Source organism: Drosophila albomicans, chromosome 2R, assembly GCF_009650485.2.
Source record: "Drosophila albomicans strain 15112-1751.03 chromosome 2R, ASM965048v2, whole genome shotgun sequence".
Classification (NCBI taxonomy): domain Eukaryota; kingdom Metazoa; phylum Arthropoda; class Insecta; order Diptera; family Drosophilidae; genus Drosophila; species Drosophila albomicans.
In genome coordinates, this window is record NC_047631.2 from 5,586,434 (window position 1) to 5,613,135 (window position 26,702).

Genomic DNA, 26,702 nt, shown 5'->3' on the forward strand with positions numbered 1-26,702 from the left:
TTGATAATCGCAAATGAAATGAGTTATAAGATAATTAATATAATAATATACATATGTACGTAAATTCAGAGATGATGAATGTATGCCCAAAAAAAATCCACTGATAACTGAATATCAGTCTAGAATTCAGACGCATAAAAATATGGGGGAAATCTAAATCACCAAATCAAATGCGTAGTGCTTCCATAAATAATAACATACACATAAATACACAGCGACACATTGAAGTACGATTAAGTGTGTATGTATGATCATATGAATAATATAAAATTGCCAAAATATTTGATCATCAAAGGAAATTCATAGACGACGCTTATGATGGAGTGGACTGAACTTGTGGCCATCGTCGTTAATGAAAATAAAACATTATTTAAAAAAAATATATAAAACATTTATTTTCTGACGAAATTTCAAAAATGCTGAGTAGCAGCCGCATTGGACAGTCTTAAGCGAAACGTGAACGTGAACCAATTAACGATAGCGGCAGCATAATTATGGCAAACAAAAAATAAATAAAACACAAAGACGATAACAAGAAAATTTTCGAAAATTTCAGATGTGACGACTGACTGCATAAAACACACATAAATAATTCAAACGTAATACAACAACAGAAACAAAAACAACAAAAAAAAAACAGCAAAGAGCTGGACAACGTGACGCGTGACCCGCCTACAGAGCTATCGATCAAGCGATCAAACGATCGATCCGATACGATCCAACCGACCGGGCGACCGGGCGAGCATCAAACCAACTAACAGCACTCACTACATTCGAAAAAAAGAGAAAAAACATACTCTCATACAGAGATGCCAACACAGGCATATATACAAAATAATAAATAAAATAAAACAAAAGGCAAAATGTACAAAGCAACGAAAAGAAAACTGAAGACGACGACACGAGCGTAAATCATTTTAGCATGAAAAAATTCTATAAAACTAACAGACACTGTGTGGTCGAACATCATTCGTGTGCGCTACACAGAGAAGCAGCCAAAAACCAAAGCCACGATAGCACATTTTGTCAGTCAGTCAGTCAGTCAGTCAGTGAGTGAGTCTGTCGAAAAGTCAGTCAGTGATTTTGATTGATTATTGGTATCCGAAACTCGAAACTGAAAATTCAAACAGCGACTAGTGCCAGTGACCAGTGCCCAGTTCCCAGTGCCCAATTCCCAGTGCCCATTGCTCAGTTCCCAGTTCCCAGTGCTCAGCAGCATACACATGCACACATGTGCACACATGTATTGAGTTATCTGTATCTAACAGCGGCCGGCAGACAGCAATCAGTAAGCGAGCGACCAAGCGACCAGCAGCAGCAGCATCAACAGCAGCAGCATCCCAGCCAGTCATTCAGTTAGTCAGCCTCGTCGCAAGAGTCAGAGTCAGAGTCAGCTCACTCTCCCGCTGGCTGGAGGATATCTTTGCGCGGCGTTTTAGTTTCAGTTCGCATTTAGACGCGTGCTGGTGCGGAATCGCCGAGAGAGAGAAAATCGAATCAAAAATTCCGAAAGAAATATTAAATAAAACACACACAAGTGAATCTTCCGCGTATTAAATAATCTATTTGAAATATACAAAATAAAATAATAACTTATACATACAAGTACTAATCAAATACTTGTACACACATAACACTACACACGTGTCTGAAGTTGAATGACAAGCCTCAATTGAATATACGCAGAGGAGTATATGTATTCGAAAGTGTTTAATCAAATGTGTATATAAAGAAATCGTGTAATATTCGATCAACGAGAAAAACAAACAACTTCTAACAGCATTTGCATATGACCCGCAAAGTTCACACAACGCATTAATTGATTAATTATTGTGCGACCGAGCTTTTGCTGTGATAGATCACAGCGAACTCATCTTTATAGACAAAGTCAACTATATTACTATATTCATCGCAACAAAATGAAGCTGTTTGCAGTATTCCTCGCATGTACGTATTGTTTTCTAATTTTCTGGGTATTTTAGTTTCCAATTAAATACCACACCGACAATAAATTAGTTTTTTTTTTAACGAATAAATTTGAAAAACATTTAGCGTATAGTATAATGTTTTTCTACAAAAATAATTTAAAATTTCTGCTGAAATGCGTTGTTAAATCAATTTCCCTCTTATAAATTAGAGTAAATGTAAATTCTTAGAATTTGTGTTTTGTGTGCTTAAATTGCTTAGATAGAAGTGGGATTCCAGGAAATGAAATTTGAATATATATTTTCAAATATTTGGTGCAATTTAAAAAGAATTTTTTTATGATTGATTTATGATAGACTCTTAATTCGTGTCTTGGATAGCAATAATAATTTTTGAAAATAAATTTAAATATTTCATTTGAACTTAGACATTTAACCGTATACATCAGGATTAATAATTCTTTAACTTCATTAAAATACTGCAAATAGTACTTTGACTGAACCATCAGACCCATTTTAGAGCTTTCCGGCCGGCCAATGACCAGCCAGACGTGTTGGCGTCGTCGGAACGATGGGCGTACGATTGACTGATGGACTATACAGATTGAGGGTGTTGACGTTGATTATAATGTCCATAGTATTTTTCATATAGTAATATTGATGACATGACATGAACAGGTTACCAAGCACTGATTTGAAATTAGAATTGACCTTTATATTTTTAATAAAAAACTGGGAATTTTGACTATGTGATTGTATTTATTTACAGTAACGCTTTACGCTCTGACTCTGGTGCAGTGCCTCAGCTTGCCCGATCCCAATGTGAAGTGTGCCATGGATTGTGATATGCAGGAGAATCAATATTTGTGCGCAGCTGACGACAAAGGCACAACCAAAACCTATCGCAATGTATGCGTAATGAAAACAGATAATTGTCTACAGAATGCAAGTGAGTAATCGATTGGAGAAATTACAATAACTATCTATGTATGTATACAAATATATACTAATCACATTGAATTTGTATAGATTTCCAAAAGATCAGTGACAAGGAGTGTCCATAGATGCTAAAACTTAACCCTTTGACAGTGCGCAGTATCAGAATCAGATGGAGAACTTAAGTACAGACGATGTCTCTTTAAGTTGTTGGTTACTTTTCTTGCGTGGTATTTGTGTGTGATATTTTTAAGTTGTGCTTCAGCAGAATACAATACACGCCCTCTTCCTGCACCACCTCCTTCACAGCATCAGCCCCAACGCAATGCATAATGCATAAACATATTACGAGTATACTATACATACATATATTTTGTAATTATTAATTTTAAATATTTAATAAAAAAATAATATACAAAAACGTACACTAAAATATATTCAAAAGTTTCGCGTAGATAGTAGTTTATATGTACAAACTCGTACATGCCATATGTATGGACATATATAGAATTTAAATCAGACTGGGGACTTGCTTACAACCCCGCACATCGTCTATAATAGATGATGACTTCATTTCTTAACCCAGCAAATAAGCTCGAGCCAGCAGCTCTTATCTATTGGCTCATTGTCGACTGTTAGAAACTATAGTGCTTAAAATTGAATTAAATCATCTGCCTTGTTTAGCAAATCATTTACTGATAATTTTTATACGCACACATGCCCATATTAAAAGAGGGTATTGCTACGTATCACGTGTTGAAAAAAATGAATGGAACCGACGTCAGAGCTTACTATTTGAATCCAAAGTCGCAACTATCAAGTAGTCCGTATAAGAAATGAGTATGAAGGACTTTAAACGGCTGTGTAAGACGTTCAATAACTTAGTGACATTAAAAGTTCTATACATTTTGCGAGACTACAAAATAAACCAGTAAGATAATTTTTAAAATTATCATATTTCAAATCAAACTAGTATCCTAAACTCTGTAAATGAGTTTTGATTTCGGATGCCTGATGCTTTACTCTGCCTAATAAATATATTATAGAAGAAAAACCGTATAATCTTAAAATTTACAATAAATTATCGAAAATTAATGATTTATCTTTTTATAAAACTTTAGCAAACTGACACAGCACTTTGACTATAGAAAATACGTCAGGAGAAAAGCTTTATATATCGTGGGGGTTGACAAATGACACCCCCTAAAAAAGCTCAGCGCGTAGTAAAAGCTTCGGCCGTGTGCGTCTGTATTAGTGTCCGTCGCGTCTATGGTCCATGCTGTGCTCAAACTTTTCACATCTTTCACCGACAATGCAAAGTTGTTTGGCAATTTCTTGGTTCATTCATCTGGCGGCTGACGCTGGGCGGCCAGTACAACAAATACCGTTTGATGGCACAGTCGAAGCTGCTACGGTCGCGCATCAATAAGATCCAAAGAAATCCCAACGACGATAACTTCGTTGGATGGATGCCGCATCATTTGGCGCCATATTAAAGTGCTTGGACCGGGTTCAAGTCGTATTCGCGTAGCATTTATGTATGTGCGTGAAGTGTGTGTGCGTATGTGTATCCCAGCGTCTGGTTGTGTGTGATTTCGCGCGCTTTTGTGTCGCCTGTTTTTCTGTTTATCTTGGCCAATGCCTTAGCCTCTAACCAACGATTTCGGCAAACAAAGGCAAGGACAGGACAAAGGAAAGACACCCAAAGGACTTCCACTGCCTGAGATTTGCGGCCATATTGATCAACTGCTGGCAGTTAAATTCAATTGATGCATTAATTAGGCATTTAATGGAGTCCAGACAACAATAGCTGCACACAATTTAAACCACGAACTGCGGTGACGGGTTAAGCGGGGTAAGTGCTATCCCCCCGAAGCATGGGAAACCATTACTATGTCCGGACCAACGTCCATATGGAAGTATAAATCAATTATGGAGTCACTTAAAGCCCAGCAGCTGCCAGCTGACAGCTCAGATAGATGGGCTAGCTAAACGCCAGAAGCCCCAAAGCATTCAAAGAGCCTTTTTTTGATCTCGTTAAAGGTGTTTTAATACCCTGTAGCCATAAAAACGGGTAAACGGATAAAACAAAGTTGTGCAAACAGACCGACGCAAGGCCATTCAGCTACTACATACAATGTATCCTCGAGTTCTTTATTTATCCTTAGCATTGACTGTTCATGCCCGGAGCGAAACAATTTATCCCATTTCAATATTCGAACGTCATTCAAATGGCCCGAAAAACGGCGACGTCACGTCGATTTTTTATGTCCAATCAAAAATAGCGGCGCTTTAGACTTGAAATTTTTCCAATTGAGTGATAGCTTGATGACATCATTAAAACCGAAATCGTTCAGTGAAGCCTACTATATATGCTATGCATAGGGTATCTAAAGCCCAACATTTTCTTTGATTCCAATTGTTTATTAAGGTCGCTTAAATCACTTCCGACCAAATATTTTTTATTTTATTTGTTCCTTAAGCTTAAGCTTCCGGTAAATAAATTACAGTATGCGATTCCTCCTTTTTCATAAAGCAAAGCTTCGCATTTATGTATTTTCTACCACATTTCCAAATTAATTTAGCATACCCAATTTCTGTGAACATAAAATGGTCTGAAAATGTATTAAGTACAATAAACAACCGTGGACAAGTTGGTAGGAATACAAAGGATAATATCATTTTCATAGTCTTTAAATATTAAAAAATAATGCATAAAAAGAAAAACTTTTTTTAATTTGTTAAAAATAAACACAATTATTTATACATTTTATACAAATGCTTTTCTATTTTTAATTACATTTAAACATTCTATGGAGAAAAAATACCGTCTCTATATATATATATGTATATTTTGGTGTCAGCAATTTTTTGCGTCCCCATTAAAGCTTTGAAAAAGTTTAAACATTTAACGTTATTTTTATTGCAGAGCATTTGCATATTATGAATAAGCTATTACATTTCAATGCAATGATTTTTGTTTTTTATGATTTTCCATAAAAGTGAAACACCACCGAGTACCCTAACGTTAGGTTGCCAAGTTCTCGAACAAATTGTCTGGTCTTCTTGTCAATTTCTTTGAAATTTGTTGCTAAGGCATTCGATTTAATTTACAGAATTAAAACATGGATATTGCTTAAAGTTTAAAATTTATTAAGGTGGCAGATGTTTTTTAAGCGAGAGTCTCGAATTTCATACAAATATTTTCATTTTAATGAGGATAAGCGTTATTGGCAAGTACCTTGAATATTACTTGTAATGCAACAATGATTATGGTTATATTTTCCTTAAGGGAACCAAAACTTTGCAGAAATCTCAAATTTATGATCATGGTAATAGGAATATTACACTAATAAAAGTAATGATATTACTTGAAATATTTTTGAAGTGCAGTCATTAGTACCTCGTATTTCACGCTCATCTATTGGTCTGACCTATGGTACAATTTGTGAAGATTAATTACAACCAGATTACTATTTTTATCTTGAAGTATTTTATTTTATGGTCAAGAGCCCTTTATTGTGACTACTTAAACTTTATGCGTTTCGAGAGTATACACAATATAAGTACACAATATAAAAATAAGATCCATTTAATATTCTTTTTGGTGTTTTAGTTACATTTATTATATGAGATTAAAATCTGCTTTTTAGATTTAATGGAATACATTAAAGCTGCGATTACATTTACGAGTTTGTTGGGTTGTTTGAGTGTGAATTGTTAAAGCTTTGCATAAGCATAAATAACTGAAAAGGGGTTTAAGTTGTTGTTTTGACTGACAGCTTTTACACCGTCGAACAATTAATAAATACCTTAGTCCTTAAAACTGACACAAATCCTAACTGACAGTTGAAAGCATGTGTATACAGCAGATTAGCACACATAGTGTATACTCGTTGATATTTAAATGGATGTGCAAAGAGCGTCTGGGACTATAAAAGAGCTTATCATGCTTATGATTCTGTGAGTTGGGATTAGTTTGAGGAGCAAGTCAAAGGTGAGGTATCCGGACGGTTTGCCGCAAACATTAATTATATTTGAATATGCAGGTTGACAACTGAATGATTTATTATGTAAAACTATCACTCGGATTGATAAACAGCAAAAGAGAGGCTTTAATAAATATAAATAAGCAATTTTATGCCACAATTATATTCATTTCGTTTGCCTTTTTACGACTTGGCAATTAAAATAGCTATAAAATAAAATCGATTTATAAACAGAGAAACCATTAACACTTCAATTAACCTTGCACAAATATATTCACACTCACACAAATTGTAGGAGTAAGTGTGTTGGCCATTACTGTGGCTGTCGCTGTCGCTGTGGCTGTGGCTGCCGCCGTGTGGAACTGACTTGACTCACAATTGGGGCAATCAAAAGGAATCACTGCGGACGACAAACATGAGGGGAAACGTGCGTCTTCAAATTGATGCATTGTTTTTGCATGTCAGTGGCATTTGGAGGAGGTTACCGTTGCCGTGCCCGTGCCCGTTACTCTCTGCTACAAGTTCCGGGCACCAAGCACGCAAATTCAACGGAAAATGGAAAATTTTCGTCATAGAAATAATTTAGACAATGGGCCACTCGTGCGCAAATGCCATCATGCCCATCCAAAATGGATGTGTCTGTAGATGTGGATACGCTGGGTTCGGAAAAGGATGTTGTTGATGCCACACCGACACAGATAACAGACACATACATTGACACACTCACTCTTATACAAACACACGCACACACACAAACACACACACTTCATGCCCAATAGAAACAAAACAAGAGGCGACAATTTTAGTATTTTCCTATTTTTATACCCTGTAAAGGGAAGTTGAAGGGAAAATTAGGTATATCAGACACATGAACCACACGCAAATTAATGCTGACATTGTATGAAATGTGTTCAAGCAACTTATACCTATTTGCCATTATAGTTAGTGCTGTAAAAATCGCATACAAATGAAAAGCGACGAGCGTGTGGAACGTTTTAGTCGAGCACACTTGAAAAAGGGCATTCTCACTTATTTTTACTTTTTTGCGGTACATCACTTGGGCGTTGTATGGAAGAAGAAAGTCGAGAGCAAGTGGAAGACCATTGACCACTGTCGGCATATCTCTGGCGGAAACACTCATAAGCACAAGTATTTTTTTTTTTTCCTGAGTGTATGAGTGTTACTCCTGTTCAACATGTGGTAATACTGGCTGCAGATCACGCACTCCTCAACCTCAACCTCAATTACCATCAGGTGGGACATTCAGACACTCTCACCTACAAATGCTATAGCCAAAGCAGACCATTTGTTTCTTGTTTTCGTTTCGTTTCTTTTTTATTTATTTTTTTTTTTTGTATCCGCCAAGAGATTCGCACATTCATTTGAACTGCGGTTGCTTCGTGTCCGGGTCGTGGCTGTGTCGTTTGAGTGGCTCCAAGGACTGGTGGGCGAAGGCTACTAAGTGGAGCAGATTGAACCCACTGATGACTATCATGTGTGTACCGCGAGCGCGAGCCTTGGCCCCGCAAATAGCACAGCTGTCAGAGAACGCAGCCCTGGCATTCTACTCATCTTATGTGACACGCATGCTAAAAACTTTTGTTAATGTTTATATCAAAGTTTGTGGATGCAATTCGTGTGTTTTACCCTAACAATGATTTGGAGTATCAATTAAATATACGAACAACACTATATACATTCATTTTCAAAGCATAATACTTTTCTATTTTTTTGTTCCATTTTTGAAGAGGTTTTTGCAAGGAATTTTTTATTGTTTCGAATGGAATGTTGTGATGTTATTATATTGACACTCAAAGATTCCCGGGAATGCTGTCAAGTGCTTTTCGATCCCCTTCATAGTTTGGTTGCTAGAGGACAAAGTTTTATTAAAATTTGTTGTCGCTCGATTCAATATAAATACATCAAAGTGCAACAGGAAGATTTAGCTCTGTGTGCGTATAATTGAGTTTGCTGAAAAATACGTGCAAAATTTGAAAATTAGTTTGGAGTATAAACTTTTCGATAAATTCAAATTGGTTGCCTCTTAAAGTGCGCTCGCTTGGTCAGCTAGGTGCTTAAAGAACTCTCAACGCATACTGAAATCAAATTTTAAAGATGTTTCTACTAAGCAAGTGTGTTGTTTCTCAACAGTTCATTCTAACAATAAGTAATGGTGGCAATTAATTTTCATAGCAAAACTTTCACGTTGTGATTTATTGAGCAGCATACCACCCCAACACAAACTTTGTAAAACTTTGAAACCAATAAGAGGCTTATTCCAAACTTAACAGTTGCCACATTTAATTGAGGGGTTTATAACTTTCATTAGCAAAGCCACTTCACACGCCATTCGCGTGGCCAGAAATCATTTTACCGCATTGATTAGCATAAAGCAAGTGAGAACATTTACAAGCTAGTCAGGTCAATATGCCATACTGACAGGTTAGCAACTGTTCAACTTCTGAGGCAGTTCTCCCATTTGATTTGCACATATGCAGCAATATGTTGAGACACGGCGCGGGGAATACATTGTGGAAATGCAATTTCAAAGTACAGAGCAAGGCTGCAAAAAGGCTGCTGCCACTCATTAAGCTGCCACCCTGCAGGCATGTGAATAAATGCCGGCTCAAATGAAGTGCAGTCAGAATGCAATTCACAAAATTGCTTTATAAGCTTGCACGTTGAATCCGTCCGCAAGACTTGAGGTAAACAATTTGAAGCACACAAATTTGTGGACGCACGACCCTACTTACACTAATTACTCTAATTGAACAGAATTTATTGTTGTAGTTGTAGTTGTTGTTGCTGCTGCTATGGCTTCCGAGGCAGCTGGTCCATTTTCTGTTTATGTCCTGTTCTCGTCTCAGCTGATTTTACGCTCAAAGTGCCAGCAATTTTGTTAATATTAAGTAGGTACATGCATATTAATTATATGCATAATTACACGACAAGCGTGTAATCAGTGTGTGATTGAGAGTGTGCTTGTGTGCTCATGTGTGTGTGTGTAATACACACGCTGCGTGTATGGTGTAATTAAAACACGGCTGCCGTTGCGTATACGTAACGTGACGTTGCGCCTTTCGCTGTTTGTCGTTCGTTAACATTTTGTGTTATGATTTTATGTTTTCTAATTGAACTCGCACACAAACACACACACAAGCACACACATGTTACACAGTCTTCAGCTCGTGAGACTGTGTGACTCCCATTTTGTGAGAGATTGTTAAATTTTGTTTGTTGACAGAAGTATGTTTTGGTCTTATACATTTTCAGCGAACTGCGAAACGGCGAAGCAACCGAACAGTGCTACATAAATAACAACCACCTTAAGTATTTTATCGTGTTGGCGCAACAACAAGATTATCAGGAAGTTAAATTATCCACACGCAGCAACGGTACAAAGCAATCATACAAGATGGCTGGCGGCGGTAGGACAGCAGGAAAATACGGTTATTCGGATAACAATTATTACAGTGGTACGTAACGCACTTTTGCAGAACTGTAAAAAGAAACGACATTATTCGCATTGTTCTTTAAATAAGTCATAATAATCACTTGTTAGCTACGTTCTGCATTTACCTTTATTTTTATCATGTCGTCATTCGCGTTCTCGTTTAGATACTCCTAGTATTGATGTCGCCTGCTTCAGAGTAATCAGCGCCTTACATGTTTTTCTTTATTTTTTATATTGTATTTTTGAGACTACCCCAGACGTGTTTTTATTACATTTCAGTTTCTTTGCGTTTCGCGTTCATATAAGTACGTTTGTGTGTGTTTGTGTGTACGACTGTCCGCATGAATATTACAGGGTGTTTCTCTGCATATGGGATTTGGGTACGCTTTATGTGCCTTTTGTGGACTTGGTATCATTTACCAGTAGACGGAAATGGATTTTCAGATTCGGAACTAGACGACACATAAAAATAAACTCCAGAGCGTCATATAACCAACTCGTAAGCGTCCACAAAGCACGCATACATTACGTATTTGAGTGAATGACTGAAGGTTGTGCGGTCGCCAAAGTGCCCAGCATTGAGATGCTGCTGGCAGCCGGCTTTCTGCTGTGTTTGCATAAAGTTTTGTTTCCTTTGGCTCAAAATGCCCCTAAGTGAGTTTATACCCTCATGAACGCCCCTACAATGACGCCCATCCGACAGCCCCACTTACTTAAACTTATCCGTTTTTGTTGTGAGCCAAAGCTGCAGCCTGATGGCTGTGACTGTGTTTTTAGTTCCTTTCTTGAGGTTTATCATAGTTTTTGATTGCCGCAAATTGTGCGTAAATTATGTATTGTGATCCTGCAAATAAGAAATATATACACATTTGACAATGCCAAATTGTGCCGAAAATCCCCATAAAAGACCACCTGCCAAGCGAGACTAATTCCAAGCGAAGTGGCAAAAAGAAGACAACAACTTATGAAAGTAAGCTTACTGTCGAGAGAGGCAGTGTTGGCTAATAGCATAAAATGAGCATATTGTACAACAACCGATTGAGCGAGTGTATAGTGTTCGACTATTGGATTCCCTTAACTATTGATTAACTCGGATTTTAGTTATATTGTCATATTGTATTCAATTCTGGTCAACCCATAATTTTCATAAAATGATTGTAGTTACGCATCCTTTGCCCAATCAGGAAAACTTTTGCTTTCAGGAAATACAACCATACCCCAAGTCACAGCGTTGACCCACGGCAGGATAATACCCCACAAAGTGGGCAATATTCCAGCCACTGCCTGAAGAAAAATTCATACTATATTATTTGAGATATTTTTGACGATCTGCGATTGCTTACCATATATTTTGTTTTGATATTACTATAACCACTGATAATCGCATTGGGAGGTGTGCTGACCGGCAGATGATAGGCAAAGCTCATGGCTAGCGTTGCTGGTAGAGTCAGAAGCAATGGATGAATCTTAACGGCTAAAGCCTGTAATAGAGAGCTATAGAAATTTTTGTCATCTAGATTTTAATTGATATTACCATTTCACAGAAGACAGGTGTGAGTATATTACACACAGCCACGTTCGAGCTGAAAGCGGTGCAAGCTATTCCCATTACGATAGTCACTCCTATCACTACGTCTCTTGGAAACGCTTGAATGAATGACATAGACTCGCCCAACATTTTGGCCATGCCACTGACCTTACTTCCTTCTGCAAGAGCAAATCCACCACCTAAAAAAACCAAAGTGGAATTTAATGAAGTTAAAACAATTTTAATTAAAACTTACCAATCAAGAAACAGAGTCCCCAAGGCATATTATTGTGAATAAACGTCCATGAGAGGCAGGCATCCATGGCACGGCCAGTGAATGGAGCTAGAGTCTCGAGATGAATATATAATTGAAATCCCGATTATTAAACTTACCTGAACCACAACAATACTTAAAGAACGTGTACTGAGTGGGAAGGGCAAACAAAATCACAACAGACAAAAAGACGATAGCCGAACTCTGAACGGCTCTAAAATTAAATGTTTTTAAAGTCAAACTTCTCTAATCAGAAAGTAAGAAATAAATAATTAATAAAATATGAAATTACTGAAGATCAAGAGCCTCGCCCCATCCAGTCATAAAACCAGGCTTTACAGTAAAGAGCAGGACAACCATTAATGCGAACACGGATGCGACCTGAACTTCATGACACGTCATCTTTCCCAGCGCCTTATAATTTTCTTTGACTACACCGTGGAGCAAGTCCTTATTTGCAGTTGCAGCCTTAACTTCCTGGCCGGTCTTGCTATTTGGCCGAAATAGAGCCATGTGAGTTAATTGCAGGGAAATGTAAAGCATCAAAACGTTAACAACTACTGTAATGGGTACCGCATAAGCCATGAATATCGGAAAATCGATTTCTTCTTTAGAATCGGGGAAACGGCTGCAATATATTAAGTTGTATTCGTCAGTTGGGTTTGTCTAGCCTGTGTATTGACTTACGTTTCATAAATGCCCTTAAATGTCAGATTTGTTCCCGTCCCAATCAGAGTACCAACGCCTCCAATTGAAGAAGCATATGCGGTGCCAAAATAAAATGCCATCGAGATTTTGGAGGGATGACGAGGCCTGGTATCAAATCAAATAACAGCAATACGATAAAGACAAATCTTGAAAGTACTCACTCGCCTTCCTCAACTGGCTCCTCCTCTTGTGTCATGTATACTGTAAAAATCTTTTGCTACAAGTAAGTAGAAGTTCAAATAACTGCAGCAGAAATAGAAGATCAGCTAAGAATAATCACTCACTGCTTCCATTTCGTTTAAAATGGCCTTTACAATAGGACACATCATTGCCGTACATGCTGAATTGGATATCCACATAGATAAAAAACTAGTGACAGTAATCAGACCAAAGTGCAATCTAAATAGATTAAATATGACAAAAATACTCGACTTATGATTGTATGCATATATAGTATATATGTATTTACCGTCGAGGACTGCAACCAACTAATAAAATGGTACCCAGAGCAATACGTTTGTGCAAATTAGAATATTCTATAGCCAGAGCCAAAACCAGTCCACCTATAAACATTACCAAAGTGTTTGTAAAAAACAAACTGCAAGTTCTTTCTGATGACTAGAAAGTATCAGAAATTTCAATAGGTTGATTAGCTTAGAGACTGAGCTTTAGATAACTTTCTGAACTCACCAAGATTCCAAACAGAGGCAAAAAAATTACAGGAAATAGAGATGTAACATATAGAGGTAGACATTCTGTTATCCAATATATGGCCATCACGACAATTAAATAAATGCATTTAAACTCCTATTGAATAGTCAAGTGTTTTTTTATGTTCTAAATTTACCGATGGTTATTACTCACAGGTCGATTATGCTGAAGTCCATGGATTAAAATCGGCAGAGTTATCAAGGGTGCAAGAATTGAAACTTTTCCTCTCCAATGGAAATTGCAGCATGAAAGCATACTCCTTGATGGCGGTAACTTCTTATCGCTTTACACACAGATTAGAATAAATTAATTATAGTTCACCGTAAAAGCTTTTTAGTTATACATACTCGCCCATCACAAGCCACCAACAAATAAATAAATAAATTAAACTTTAAATTTTAAACAAACAAGAAAATTATAAACGAAATGATCGAATCAAAACAGGATATTTTTGGTGTATACTACATTTAAATTGGACTACTTAGATTTCTAATATTTTCGAAACATGTACTATTCTCAAAATAACTTCAAAATAAAACAAGTAAGAAAGCTATAGTCGAGTGTACTCGACTGTGAGATACCGGCTACCCATTTTGAATAAAAGAAATATATTTTGCGGTTTTTTTTAATATAAAAATATAATACTAAAAATATACCAAATGGCATATTTGGCATATCGATATAATACCTCATTCAAAGTATACCATAGACGGCACAATAATAACTTCGACAATTTTTATCTGATCGCAACCAAATTTTCAGGAATCATCACTACTATAGTAATTTTTGTATATACCAAAATCAGTTAAAAATTGTGGAAATAATTAAAGAAATACTTTTGCATGGGCAAAAACGCCTACTTACTAGGGGTCTTAATTGCTTTGGCTGACAATCTGGTATATTGTGCCGTCTATGGTATATTTTGAATGTCGTTATAACTATATCGATATAACAAATACACCGTTTGGTACATTTTTATCATATTTTTATTTTTGGTATATTTTAAAGAAATACCGCAATATTTTGCTTTTACTTAAAATGGGTAGCGGGTAACTCACAGTCGAGCACACTCGACTGTAACTTTCTTACTTGTTGATTATGATTTGTAGTGTGGAAAGTTCTTCTTAGCACACATTCCCTCTACTTACTTAACATACCCATTATATAACATAATATTTGATCTTCTGTTTTTTTATCTAAATTTCGAAGAGCAATTTATTACACTTGTCATGATAATGATACAAACATTGCAATTGCATTGCTGGTATAATGTGCGTAAATAAGAAACTTTTTAAAATAGTCTCGCTTCATTTGCCCAATCTGGAAAATCCTTAGTGTCGGGAAATATGACAGCACCCCAAGTCACAGCATTGATCCATAGAAGAACAATGCCCAAAAGAGTAGGCAATATTCCGGCCACCGCCTGGAGAAGAACCACGTTTTCATATTATAATAATATAAGGCGTTAGTACTTGCCATATATTTTGTTTTGATATTGGCATAACCACAGACAATAGCATTGGGAGGTGTGCTAACGGGCAGAAGATAGGCAAAGCTCATGGCTAGCGTGGATGGTAAGGTCAGAAGCAATGGATGGATCTTAACGGCTAATGCCTGGTGTGTGAGGGCGTTTTAATAAGTTTTCTTTTTCGGATTTGAGATAAGAATACCATTTCACAGAAGACGGGTGTCAGTATGTTACAAACAGCCATGTTGGAGCTAAAGGTGGTACAAGCAATTGCTATCACAATTGTCACTCCTATCACCACGTCTCTTGGAGTTGATTCAATGAATGCCATCGACTGGCCCAACATTTTGGCCATGCCACTGACCTTACTTCCTTCTGCAAGAGCAAAGCCACCACCTATAAAAATCCAATTGGAATTTAAAGAAGTTAAAACAATTTCAATTAAAACTTACCAATCAAGAAACAGAGTCCCCAAGGCATATTATTGTGAATAAACGTCCATGAGAGGCACGCATCCATAGCACGGCCAGTGAATGGAGCTAGAGTCTCGAGATGAATATATAATTGAAATCCCGATTATTAAACTTACCTGAACCACAACAATACTTAAAGAACGTGTACTGAGTGGGAAGGGCAAACAAAATTACAACGGCTAAAAATACGATAGATGAGCTTTTTACATCGCTGAAAATATAAATTATAAAACACTAGTTAAAGTTTATTTTTAGGCTCTTTATAGTCTTTTGAGATTAAGGGGTCAGAGATGACTTTTTCTACCTATTAAATAAATGATGGAGGCACAAAGTTATAATACCATTAGGATAATAATGGCTTAGTATCAAGATTTTTTTAATCTAAAACAACCAAATTACCAGTGCGCCGAGAATATATATATGTGAAAAAATAAATAATGAAAAATCTAATTACTCGAGATGAAGTGCATCGGACCATCCCATCATAAACCCAGGATTGCCTGTGAAAAGCAAGAGAACCATTAATGTGAATACGGATGCAACCTGAATTTCATGACAAGACATCCTTCCCAGTGCCTTATAGTTGTCTTTAATAACACCATAAAGTATATCTTTATTGGAAGTTGCGCTTTTAATTTCTTGGCCAGTTTTGCTATTTGGTCGAAATAGAGCCATGTGAGTTAATTGAATTGATAGATATAGCAACAGAATGTTAGCAACCACCGCAATTGGGATTGTATATGCCATGAATATGGGAAAATTTATTTTCTCTTTAGCATCTGGAAAACGGCTGCAAACCAAAACTTTGTAATAATTCTGCCGGATTGTCGAACACACAAATTAACTTACGTTTCATATATACCCTTAAAGGTCAGATTTGTTCCCGTTCCAATAATGGTACCAATGCCACCAATTGAAGAAGCGTATGCAGTGCTAAAATAAAATGCCATCGCGATTTTTGAAGGATGACGTTGCCTGGCATCAATTTAAATACTATCATGTGCATTAACTACTCTTAAAGGTACTCACTCGCCTTCCTCAACTGGTTCTTCTTCTTGTGTCATGTATATTGTAAAAATGTTTTGCTATAAAGTTCACAAGGTAAACAAATAATTGAAGCAAAAGCAAAATAATGACAAAAGAAGTATGGTATCACTCACAGCTTCCATTTCGTTTAATATGGCTTTAACAATAGGGCACATCATTGCAGTACATGCCGAGTTCGACATCCACATTGATAAAAAACATGTGACCACAGTCAGACCGAAGAGCAACCTAATAGAGAACAAAACATGTAAGAAAGCTACAGTCGAGTGTGCTCGACTGTGAGATACCTGCTACCTTTTTTAATAAAAGCAAACCAGTCGGTAGTACTTCTAAAATATACTGAATTAATATACTGAAAATATATACATACTTAAAATTTTATATATTGACTATTCTTTTTAAACAACTTCTTTCTAGCTGATTGCAATCAATGTTCAGAAATCATAAATACTGCAGCTTTTATTAGTTGTATGGCTTTAGGCGTTGTAAAAAATCTAAATCAAACGTGACGTGCATGTAAAATAAAAAAGTGAAGTCAAAATAAATATAGTCTGCGATGTAGGTTTTTGTACAGACAAATGGACATATTTATATGGCTATATAATCTCGGCTTTAGACGCTAAAATACATTCATTTCCTGTATAATTAAATTATTTTACCCTTTTACCCTATGAATAGCAGGTATAAAACAAGTGTACCTTTAAGGATTAGTTTAAGCATTCAATATTTACCGTCGCGGACTACAGCCAACCAATAAGATGGTGCCCAATGCAATACGGTGGTGCAAATTAGAATATTCGATGGCTAAGGCCAGAATAAGTCCACCAACAAACATCACCAAAGCGTTTGTGAAAAATAAGCTGCAAGTAGTTTCGGATGACTAGAAAATGCCAAATATTTCAATATGTCGATTAGTTTACACAATTTCCTGAACGCACCAAAATTCCAAACAAAGGCAAAAAAATGATTGGAAATAGGGATGTTATATATAGAGGCACACATTCCGTTATCCAAAAGATGGCCATGTTAACAATCAAATAAATGCATTTTAATTCCTATTTAATATAATGCTTTTTTCATATATTGTATATTGCATAATAATATTGCCTACTCACAGGTCGGTTATTCCGAAATCCAAATATTAAAATCGGCAGCGTTATCAATGGCACAAGAACTGTAAGTTTCCCTCTCCAATGAAATTTACAGCAAGAACGCATAGATTCCGCGGGGGATAATTTCTCATCACTTTACCAACAGAGTTGAACAAATTGATTATAGTTTATTGCAAAAGCTTTTCAATTATACATACTCGGCCATTATCGAGAAAGTAGATAAGTTAAATACACTCCAAATTTACACCATACGGAAATTGTGTGATATTCATATTTGCTTGAATTTATTAACTCGACAAAATGTTGGGTTACTTAATAAATTCGGAATATCGAAATTAAATATGATATAGCTGAAAACTGAGTGTTCTTGCCAGACTTATTCAAAATTTTTTGTCATTAAGTTCCGGAAATCTTTTGGAAGGAAATCTCCGATTGTGTGAAAATGCCCCCAAGCATATCTGATACTGAAACCAACCACGCTTTGAAGTTGCGTAATTGACAATTTCCTTTTACACCTCCCATGCTAAAGCCAAGGCAACGCATCGTAGCACAACAGCTTCGAGAAGTAAATTGAAATTAAAGCTTTGTCCTGGCTTAAAGGTAACCGGCAGACGGAGGAAAATGTGTTTTGTCAACGTAGCTGAAGCGTTTGCTATATCGTTTTCGAATATACGTATATCTTTGTACTCATGAAGTAGTCCCGCTTAACTCGAATGTTATATATATGCATTACTGTACATAATGTACCGTTACATATATATATATAAATATATACTAACTATATATATTCATATACATAAGTATATCCTTGTGTGTTGCTTCAATCAAAGCAAAACACGCAGTAATTTCTATGAAATTCTTTAATACTCGCCACAAACCATTTGAGACTTCAGCAGACAGACAGTCGACAGACAGACAAACATCGAGAGAGTGAGACGCAAGTTGACTTTAATATAAGCAAGTTGGGAGGGAACTTATTATTATGGTAGATATAGCCCACTTAGCCCACATATATTATAATAATAATAATAATACAAATAGCTTTATTGACTCTATTATTGGGAAAACAATAAACGAAATTTAATACATGCAATCTCTGCCACGTGCCCTAAAAATATGTATGTATATTTTGTACACAAAATGGCGCCATTCCAACATCCCTCGTCCCCAATTGCCTTATCCGACGGTCGCTTACTTGTGCTCGTAAATCTAAATAATTCACACTGTGTTTGTCAGAATTCTCGCATGACAATTCTAATTTAGATTTCAATATTTGCGATGAATTTTGTGATTTGCAATAAATATATGAGTATTTGCTTTTGCAAATAGCATACCGCGTGGTAAAAAACTATGCATAGATTTCTCAACTTTGTGATTTTCGTTTTGACAGTTCAACTTTTTGGACACATAATAAATTATTTCACATTCAGAAATGACAACATAAAAAACGGTAGACTTAACCTTACTATAAGTGTCTCAAGGCTACGACTTTAAAAGCGCACATGAATATGAAAAAAAAAGTGAAATGGAATGGACGATTTTTTAATTATAATTGCACTTGTTTGGCACAGCAAGTAGAGTACTTGAACTTTAATTTTTTCTTCTCTCTTCCGCTCATTCATATTTGCCAAACACAACCATAAAGTACGAGAGGATTAATGTGTTGTTGACAACAAGATTGTCGCCATTAAAGCATTTGTGCTGCAACTTGTACTGTTTTACAATAGTATCTAAAGATACTAGATGTTACGAGCGTCTTTTGTTTTCTTACTAAGCAGTGTGAATTTCCATGCTCGTTGCGAAGTACTGAGTTCTGCGCGTCCCATTGTGGAGGACACTCGATTACAACATTCTTTACTTGTTCTTTTTAGTCTTTTATTTAAGGTCTTCGTTTTCACATAGTTTGGCAAAGTTTAACTTTCTTATTAGGCTTTTTCCATAACGTTGTGAATGTTTTACAAAAAAAAAGTAACAAAGCTACTGGCATGCTATGACTATGAAAGACCCTTTACTTGCTAGGCTTTTATTTATATATTGAGTTCAATTTATTTATATATCTGTATTTATGACGACCAGATAAATGATATTTTAATAAACGAGGCTGAGTTAATAAATTGAACTTAATAGATTTTATGAATTTACAAAAAGTAATTAAAATTCTAAAAGGAGTCGGTACATTAAGGCAACCCATTTAATCATATGATAATTCCCACGATCAAAGTGTTCATAACGAATAAGAACAAGCATTACATTTCAGTCTTCTCGATCCACACTCTTATGTTTCGAGAATTATATAGACCCTTTTATACTTGTCTAAAAATAAATGGTCTCAAAAAAAAACGAAAGGACATGCTGAATAAATTAAATGGTAAATGAAAAGTTACGCACAAATATCGAAGAAGTATAAAAAAAAGTGGCATACTTTTAGGAATGGTATAACTAAAAAATCTCTACATTTTACTTTAAAAGTATTCTTAAATATGCTTTCAATTGAAAAATTTAATGAACATACCTTAACATACATTAAATAATAAAGATATTCTACACAGCAGCAACGTCATGCCATTTGCTTTTAATTTATTAGGCCGGATAGCAATAAGCCATAAGAACGTTAAAAGGCGACTCGAGTTCAAGTTAACAACGTAATTCAATCCGTCTAATTAACGAATCCCTCGGCGTTGACTTGCAAACAATACGGCGACGCTTCGGCTGCTGTAAACATGATTTTAATTTGCCAGATGTGCTCTTGAGTCAAACGTCTCATCGATTACGTGTTAAATTACCCAAAGAGCAAACATCTGACCAAATGAACTGCATAATAAGCATGCTATTTACAAAGCAAAGCTGTGTAAGTATTTAACATATGTACATAAGAAAATAGGTAAAAGCTTTGCTACATATTTAAGGATCCGATGAAATCATGAAACAACTTCAAAGCGATTGACACGTTATTACCAAACAAATCTGAACACTTTATTTATAATATATTTTGTAAACATAGAATTTTGATATACTGTTAAACAATTTATTCCTCATCGGCCCACGAGGGGAATTTCTTGGTTTCTGGATATATAACCAATCCCCAAGTCATGGCATTAAGCCAAAGGCAAACTAGAGCCCATACAGTCGGAAGTATGCCAGCAAGCGCCTAAAGAAGTGATCACATTAGCGAGACGGAAAACACCTGCTAATGAGCAGCTATGTATATGAAGTACTTACCAAATATTTCGTCTTTATGCCGGCATATCCACAAATAATAGCATTCGGAGGTGTGCTGACCGGCAGATGGTAGGCCATGCTAATGGCCAACATGGATGGCAATGTAAGGAGCAAAGGATGCATCTTAATAGCGAGTGCCTGCGGAAGTAATTGACTCATAAAAGAGGGAGCATAGGGACGGGGTAATATGCTTACCATTTCACAGAAGATGGGTATGAGAATGTTGCAGATGGCGACATTGGAGCTGAAAGCTGTGCACACTAGACTAACGACCAGTGTAAGTCCGACCACCATAAAGTCTGGTAAGGCGGATACAAAAGACAAGGAGTCACCCAACATTTTGGCCATTCCACTGACCTTGCTACCCTCAGCGATGGCGAAGCCACCTCCTAAAATTAGAAGACAATTTCAAAATAAAAGTGTGAACAGAGTTTCGGTTTGAATGATTGCTTACCCAGTAAAAAACATAGACCCCATGGGGTATGCTTGTGTATGAACACCCAGGAGATGCAAGCATCCATGGTACGACCAGTGAATGGAGCTGATGATAGTGCTAAGATAAAATTAAGTTTTGCAAAACGATTGCTCAGCTTACCAGAGCCACAGCAATACTTTAAAAATGTGTATTGAGTGGGCATTGCAAACAGTAGAACAACTGGTAGAAATACTGGAGCGGAGCTGCCGACAGCTCTATAAAGTAACAAGATAATACAAATGGATCAAATCGTGAAGTTACATATAAAAAAACGTGCTCACTTGGCATTAAGAAAATCACCCCATCCCTGAGTGAACCCTGGACTCCGAGTAAACAGTAATAGAACCATCAGTACAAACATAACTGCAACTTGAATTTCGTGGCAAGTCCATGCCCCTAATTCCTTGTAACGCTGAATGACAACGGCCTTAACTAAGTCCTTATTTGCAGTTCCACTCTTCACCTCAGCTCCGATCTTGCTATTTGGTCTCAGAAAACCCATGTGGGTTAGTTGAAGGGAAAAGTAGAGTAAAAAAATGTTGACTATCACCACAATGGGAATCGAATAAGCCATGAAAATGGGAAAATTGACTTTTTCCTTTGAATTTGGAAAGCGTCTGAAAGATATGAAAATGCATTAACTCGCCACGATAACGTGTAACATTATAATATCTTACGTTTCGTATAATCCCTTAAATGTTAGATTTGTGCCGGTGCCAATGAGTGTGCCGCAGCCACCGATTGTAGCAGCATAAGCGACGCCAAAATAGAATGCCATCGATATAATTGAAGGATGAGGTTTTCTGATTAATTACAGTTAAAGGTCATGTTAATAATACGGTTAAAAAACTCGCAAATTACTTACTCGCCCTCCTCAACTGGTTCTTCCTCTTGGGTCATGTAAACGGCAAAAATTTTTTGCTGCCATTAGATGAAAAACTGTAAGCATTTCTAAGTAACATAAGATGTGGATTAAACTTACGCCTTCCATTTCATTGAGAACAGCCTTTACTATGGGACACATCATTGCTGTGGCAGCCGAATTTGAAATCCAAAGCGATATAAAGCACGTGACCATCACCAAGCCAAAGTGCAAGCTGATGGAATGATTATTGTAATACAAATATATCTACATATACAGAGTGTAATTTCACCGTCGGGGACTGCATCCTACAATTAGAATCGTACCCAAAGCAATGCGTTGATGCAGATTGCAGTATTCAATGGCCAGCGCCATAATAAGTCCACCCAGAAACATTACCAACGTATCTGTAAAGTACAAACTGCAAACGAGCTCCGAGCTCTTTAAATGAACAGCTTTAATTTAGACTTCGATCAGGAGAATAGTAAATCTAAAGAGTTGACTTACCAAAATGCCCAGAAGTGGGAGAAATACAATAGGAAACACGGATGTTAAGTAGAGGGGAATACATTCTGTTATCCAATACATAGCCATATTAACAACGAGATACATGCATTTGTACTCCTATTTAAATACAATTAATACAAATTTAGTTAAACCTTAATTATATTGATATTCTTACTGGTGATTTCTTCATAAAGCCATAGATTAAAATGGGTAAAGTTACCAACGGTATTAAAACCGTAGCTTTACCCTTCCAATGAAAGCCACAACATGTCTTTAGGCTTTTGCCTGGTGGAATCTTTCCTTCACTATGGACAATGAATAAGATAAGGTTTGACAAAGTTTATGTTTAAAACTAGATCTACTTACTCGCCCATTTTAAAAACGTAAATTCTTAAAAAAGTTTCATTTAAATTTATATTTGTGTAGTTTTACGAAGTGACAACTTGCCAATACTTTTAAAACATTATTGACGCATAACTATTTTGTTGGCTTTCTCAACGCCGCCTTTAACTTTGCATTTCAATTAGTCAATTTTCTGACAAAAGCAATTTCTGCTAAAAATAACTACAAGCATATTTGGTTTTCTACTATTGATTATTTTCCTAATCAATTAACACGATAAAGGCAAAACAAAACAACAATCGCCATCGGTAAATTGAAATCGAAGGCAAGCCGCCTTTAAAGATGAAATAAATTGAAAGCAAAATACTCTAGACGGTATCCAGAACTCTGCCAAAGGCTTCTACCGCAATTATATGCTAAGTGTTAAGGACTACAGAATAATATGCATGCTTACCATCAAAGCAGATAATTAAAATCATGGACTCGCACAAAACAATAGAATTAGGTCTTTAATTTGATTATATAAATCACTTCGAAGAAGGTAAATTATTTCATCCATTAACCTGCTGTAATTTTATTCAAAATGAAAATAATCGTAATCATAAATATTGGAATCGTTAAACTTTGATACATCTGTTACAATAAAAGCAAAATGCGTATTCCAATGTAATTTATTTTTTTATATTCCTGTTTTTTATGTTTGAGTCATGTTCGCATTTTATTGTTGTTGATGGTCCTTTATTGTTTGTATGTAAAAGAGTGTATGAGTGTGTGTATACACATCTATTTTTTATATTTATAACAATACATTTGTCAGGATATGTACATTTTGATGACGCTTTTGTCGGAACGAGCAACTTGAATATGCATGAGACTTAACAAACCGAAATTCGTATTGACAAAAAACATGAAATAGAAACACATCCCAAAGAGAATCTCTGCCATCAGCTGTGGTCAGACGACATTCCCCTGGCAGCCCTCTCTTCTAGAAAGGGCGAAGGAAATTATAGTCAATTTGTCAATGGCACTTCTAAAACATTTTCTCCTTATCTTTTCTCTCTGTTTCGCAGGTCACTCCTACAAAAGCATCAACGACGAGATTATATTGGTCAGCATTATAATGGGCATTACGATTTTGGTACTCATTACAATTGCCCTGTGCTACATTGCGTATGAGAAATGTCACAAGAAGCGTGAATATTTTATCAACGCCTAACGGGTTCCCACTTCAATTTAGTATAGTACAAAAACTACAAACACACTGACACACACACAAAGTCACCGAAAAAGTAGAAAAAGTGGCGTGGCAACATTGCAAGGTCAAATGTCAACAACGCGGCGACTGCAACAATGTTGACGTTGACGATTTAGTTGGCCAGAATGGGCGAAGGGGCAAGAGGAGCTGGTTTGTTTTCATGCTGGCAGCCATAAGTATTTGCCTGCAGCTTACACTAAACACATACACACAAACACAAGTACTCACACACACACACATATATATACGTATACATATAGATGTAAAATAGTGCAATTTTGCGATTTTTAAACGTTATTCGTATTCTTATCCATGTGCTATGTGCGCTGCACGCGAATCCTTATTGGATTTAGTTCGATTTCGAGTACGTCTAAGGAAGCTCGTCAAAAATGGAATAAATACCCACAGGAGTACGTAATTGTGGCTTATGATGCACAGTGGATCGAAAAAAGAAAATTGAATATTTGGCATTCGATTAAAATTCATATTTTATGCATTGGCATTCAAACGACACTTAAGTTTCAATTTAAATTAATTTGGCAAAGAAAAAAAGATTGGAGTGAATTTAATTTTATTCGCTAATTGAAATGCAAAACTGATGTGTTTTATACATATGTATTATCCAGCGTGGACCTTCAAGTTGCAAGTTATAATGCGGATTGCCGGCTGTCGATATTCCTGATGCTGCTGTCAATTTCAAGTATTGACATCATGGGAGCATTTAACCAGCCAAAGGACACCCCACATTCAAACAGACCCACAAACACAGGGACAGTGAGAGACAAACGAACAAAGTTTGTGACTTTTCTCTTTTTCTCAATTTTTCGGTTGCTCGAGGCTATAATAATAAAAACAGTAACGGAAACTGGTTGCAATGCACACGAACAAAAGGGAAAAAGGCAAAAAGAAAACGAAAACAATAAAAACCGTCGCATAACAATTGTCTGAAAATAAAACGAGGTGTACCAACGGGAATTCAATGGTCAAATCAACTTGACATGAAATTAGTGGCAATGCCTGCATTAAAGATTTGTACTTTGACCGCAAAACACACTATCCAAAAAGGCAAAACCAAAAAAAAAAAAAGGTTAGGCACCTCGCCTAAATTTCTATAGAAAATAAATGTATTCCACACAAGTGGAAGAGCTCACATTCCAATGTAAACACAAACACACTCGAACAGCATCCGAGAACGGACTAAATGTTAATCAGCTTAGCAACCTAACATATTATGTAGAATCGTGCACACACACATACATTCTCGAGCATACACACACACATACACCACAATATATATTTAACGGGCCTAAAACAGGTTTGTGTTCCTAAAAGCAGACAACACGAAAAAACAACAGAAAGCTGGATGAAGAGCCGAAAACACACATGAGGCAGTATGTAGGCGTTATCCTGTCGCATGCTTTTAAAAATTAAACAACTGATTAATGGCAAAGTTTGCTCATCCAAAAATTATCGGCTGACAAATTGGTAGGGCATCATGAAGTCTCATCAATTGTCTGCCATCGGAATCCAATTGAATTACGGGAACAGAACAGTTCAAGCATAGCCACAATAACTTAAGGTAAACACAATTAATCTTTATATACTACAGAATTCAATAGATGAAGTATTCTTCAGAAATACTTTCATTCAGTTGCCAATCTGTTGGCGAGCAACAAATTTACAATTCTTATTCAAATACGTAGATTTTCTCGTCAATTGAATTTAAGTTTTAAAATTTTAAAAATGCATATTAACCGAATGTTGTTAAACTTTTTGTTGAAAATCTAAGATGTAAAAAAGCAGTATAAGGACTAAATGTCAACATGAAGAACTTTACTAATTACCCGATAAAGAAGTAAATTTAACATAAAACTGAGTACCCACAAAAAGAGAAAATAACTTTAATGACAGCAATAAGAATATTATGTATAATGTGTATAATGTAAAAGCGTTGCAGATTAGTTGAGCACCCAAGGCCAACAATACAAGAACCTAGCATGGCAGGGGATACGTCTTTAGCACTTTCCTTGAAGGAACATTTTAGTGTAGATGCGTGCAAAGTGAAAATGAATCTCGCAATTTGAAATGGACCATGCACAAATACGCACAATCACCTAGTCATACTCGTGTAAGCAGACATTCACCCTGACAAACACAGACTCACACTTGCTATGTACGAAGGGCTGCTATATATCCAATTTACATCGTACTCGTGTACTCGTGGCATTGCGAACTTTACGTCCATTTTTATAGTTTCCTTTTTTAATGTCAGTGTCACACTAATTGCCACATGTGTTGGCAAAAACGAATGGAAACGAAGCGAAATTAATGAATTACTTTATTGTCTTTGCATTACGTGTGTATTCTATGCATTTAACTCTATTAAAAATAAAATCTATAAACCCGTATAGATGTGA

General features: G+C 36.2%; 5 protein-coding genes across 10 annotated transcripts; 2 read left to right on the forward strand and 3 right to left on the reverse strand.

The window, feature by feature from the left end:
* The first annotated feature begins 990 nt into the window (after window positions 1–990).
* LOC117576154 (uncharacterized) lies at window positions 991–3,239 on the forward strand. The gene is made up of 3 exons (XM_034260727.2): window positions 991–1,947; window positions 2,695–2,874; window positions 2,955–3,239. The coding sequence occupies exons 1-3, from the start codon at window positions 1,920–1,922 to the stop codon at window positions 2,987–2,989; spliced, it is 243 nt and encodes an 80-aa protein (XP_034116618.1). The 5' UTR covers window positions 991–1,919; the 3' UTR covers window positions 2,990–3,239.
* Window positions 3,240–4,314: 1,075 nt separating this feature from the next.
* On the forward strand, window positions 4,315–26,679 carry LOC117574730 (uncharacterized). Its single transcript, XM_034258660.2, has 3 exons — window positions 4,315–4,716; window positions 10,124–10,326; window positions 24,101–26,679. The coding sequence occupies exons 2-3, from the start codon at window positions 10,266–10,268 to the stop codon at window positions 24,244–24,246; spliced, it is 207 nt and encodes a 68-aa protein (XP_034114551.1). The 5' UTR covers window positions 4,315–4,716; window positions 10,124–10,265; the 3' UTR covers window positions 24,247–26,679.
* LOC117574729 (protein I'm not dead yet 2-like) lies at window positions 11,400–14,024 on the reverse strand. Of its 2 annotated transcripts, XM_034258659.2 has the most exons (13): window positions 13,873–14,024; window positions 13,679–13,808; window positions 13,505–13,621; window positions 13,284–13,432; window positions 13,099–13,213; window positions 12,976–13,031; window positions 12,794–12,919; window positions 12,399–12,734; window positions 12,226–12,320; window positions 12,089–12,175; window positions 11,839–12,032; window positions 11,648–11,785; window positions 11,400–11,588 (listed from the first exon to the last, which is right to left on the reverse strand). In XM_034258659.2, exons 1-13 carry the CDS (start codon window positions 13,878–13,880, stop codon window positions 11,466–11,468), a joined length of 1,674 nt encoding a protein of 557 aa, XP_034114550.2. In that variant the 5' UTR covers window positions 13,881–14,024; the 3' UTR covers window positions 11,400–11,465. The 2 variants fall into 2 exon arrangements, with proteins under 2 accessions (XP_034114550.2, XP_051862549.1); XM_052006589.1 differs by lacking the exons at window positions 13,679–13,808; window positions 13,873–14,024 and having other exon boundaries at window positions 13,284–13,377; window positions 13,505–13,603.
* Window positions 14,725–17,989, reverse strand: LOC117574731 (protein I'm not dead yet 2-like). 5 transcript variants are annotated; one of them, XM_052006585.1, is made up of 13 exons: window positions 17,823–17,989; window positions 17,629–17,758; window positions 17,452–17,568; window positions 17,245–17,393; window positions 16,627–16,741; window positions 16,496–16,551; window positions 16,316–16,399; window positions 15,921–16,256; window positions 15,583–15,677; window positions 15,446–15,532; window positions 15,196–15,389; window positions 15,002–15,139; window positions 14,726–14,948 (listed from the first exon to the last, which is right to left on the reverse strand). In XM_052006585.1, the coding sequence occupies exons 1-13, from the start codon at window positions 17,828–17,830 to the stop codon at window positions 14,817–14,819; spliced, it is 1,641 nt and encodes a 546-aa protein (XP_051862545.1). In that variant the 5' UTR covers window positions 17,831–17,989; the 3' UTR covers window positions 14,726–14,816. The 5 variants fall into 5 exon arrangements, with proteins under 5 accessions (XP_051862548.1, XP_051862545.1, XP_051862546.1 ...); XM_052006584.1 differs by having other exon boundaries at window positions 14,727–14,948; window positions 16,316–16,441; XM_052006586.1 differs by lacking the exons at window positions 17,629–17,758; window positions 17,823–17,989 and having other exon boundaries at window positions 16,316–16,441; window positions 17,245–17,373; window positions 17,452–17,541.
* On the reverse strand, window positions 20,571–23,184 carry LOC117574728 (protein I'm not dead yet 2-like). Its single transcript, XM_034258658.2, has 13 exons — window positions 23,055–23,184; window positions 22,864–22,993; window positions 22,689–22,805; window positions 22,474–22,622; window positions 22,302–22,416; window positions 22,185–22,240; window positions 21,997–22,122; window positions 21,601–21,936; window positions 21,440–21,534; window positions 21,299–21,385; window positions 21,040–21,233; window positions 20,845–20,982; window positions 20,571–20,773 (listed from the first exon to the last, which is right to left on the reverse strand). The coding sequence occupies exons 1-13, from the start codon at window positions 23,060–23,062 to the stop codon at window positions 20,651–20,653; spliced, it is 1,674 nt and encodes a 557-aa protein (XP_034114549.1). The 5' UTR covers window positions 23,063–23,184; the 3' UTR covers window positions 20,571–20,650.
* Window positions 26,680–26,702: the final 23 nt, after the last annotated feature.

Excerpts from the sequence above, each read along its gene's own strand:
- LOC117574728 (XM_034258658.2), bottom strand. Across the intron at positions 21,234-21,298 it reads GGGTCTATGTTTTTTACTGG|GAGGTGGCTTCGCCATCGCT; the intron begins GTAAGCAATCAT and ends TTCTAATTTTAG. Across the intron at positions 20,983-21,039 it reads TACCCATCTTCTGTGAAATG|GCACTCGCTATTAAGATGCA; the intron begins GTAAGCATATTA and ends TTACTTCCGCAG.
- LOC117574731 (XM_052006584.1), bottom strand. Across the intron at positions 16,742-17,244 it reads GTTGGCTGTAGTCCGCGACG|GTTGCTCTTCGGTCTGACTG; the intron begins GTAAATATTGAA and ends GTTCTCTATTAG. Across the intron at positions 15,140-15,195 it reads CACCCGTCTTCTGTGAAATG|GCATTAGCCGTTAAGATCCA; the intron begins GTATTCTTATCT and ends CTCACACACCAG.
- LOC117574730 (XM_034258660.2), top strand. The coding sequence starts at position 10,266 with ATGGCTGGCGGCGGTAGGACAGCAGGAAAATACGGTTATTCGGATAAC. Across the intron at positions 10,327-24,100 it reads GGATAACAATTATTACAGTG|GTCACTCCTACAAAAGCATC; the intron begins GTACGTAACGCA and ends TCTGTTTCGCAG.
- LOC117576154 (XM_034260727.2), top strand. The coding sequence starts at position 1,920 with ATGAAGCTGTTTGCAGTATTCCTCGCAT. Across the intron at positions 1,948-2,694 it reads GTTTGCAGTATTCCTCGCAT|TAACGCTTTACGCTCTGACT; the intron begins GTACGTATTGTT and ends ATTTATTTACAG. Across the intron at positions 2,875-2,954 it reads TAATTGTCTACAGAATGCAA|ATTTCCAAAAGATCAGTGAC; the intron begins GTGAGTAATCGA and ends GAATTTGTATAG.
- LOC117574729 (XM_034258659.2), bottom strand. Across the intron at positions 13,214-13,283 it reads GTTGGTTGCAGTCCTCGACG|ATTGCACTTTGGTCTGATTA; the intron begins GTAAATACATAT and ends TAATCTATTTAG. Across the intron at positions 12,321-12,398 it reads GGCGAGGCTCTTGATCTTCA|AGCCGTTCAGAGTTCGGCTA; the intron begins GTAATTTCATAT and ends ATTTAATTTTAG.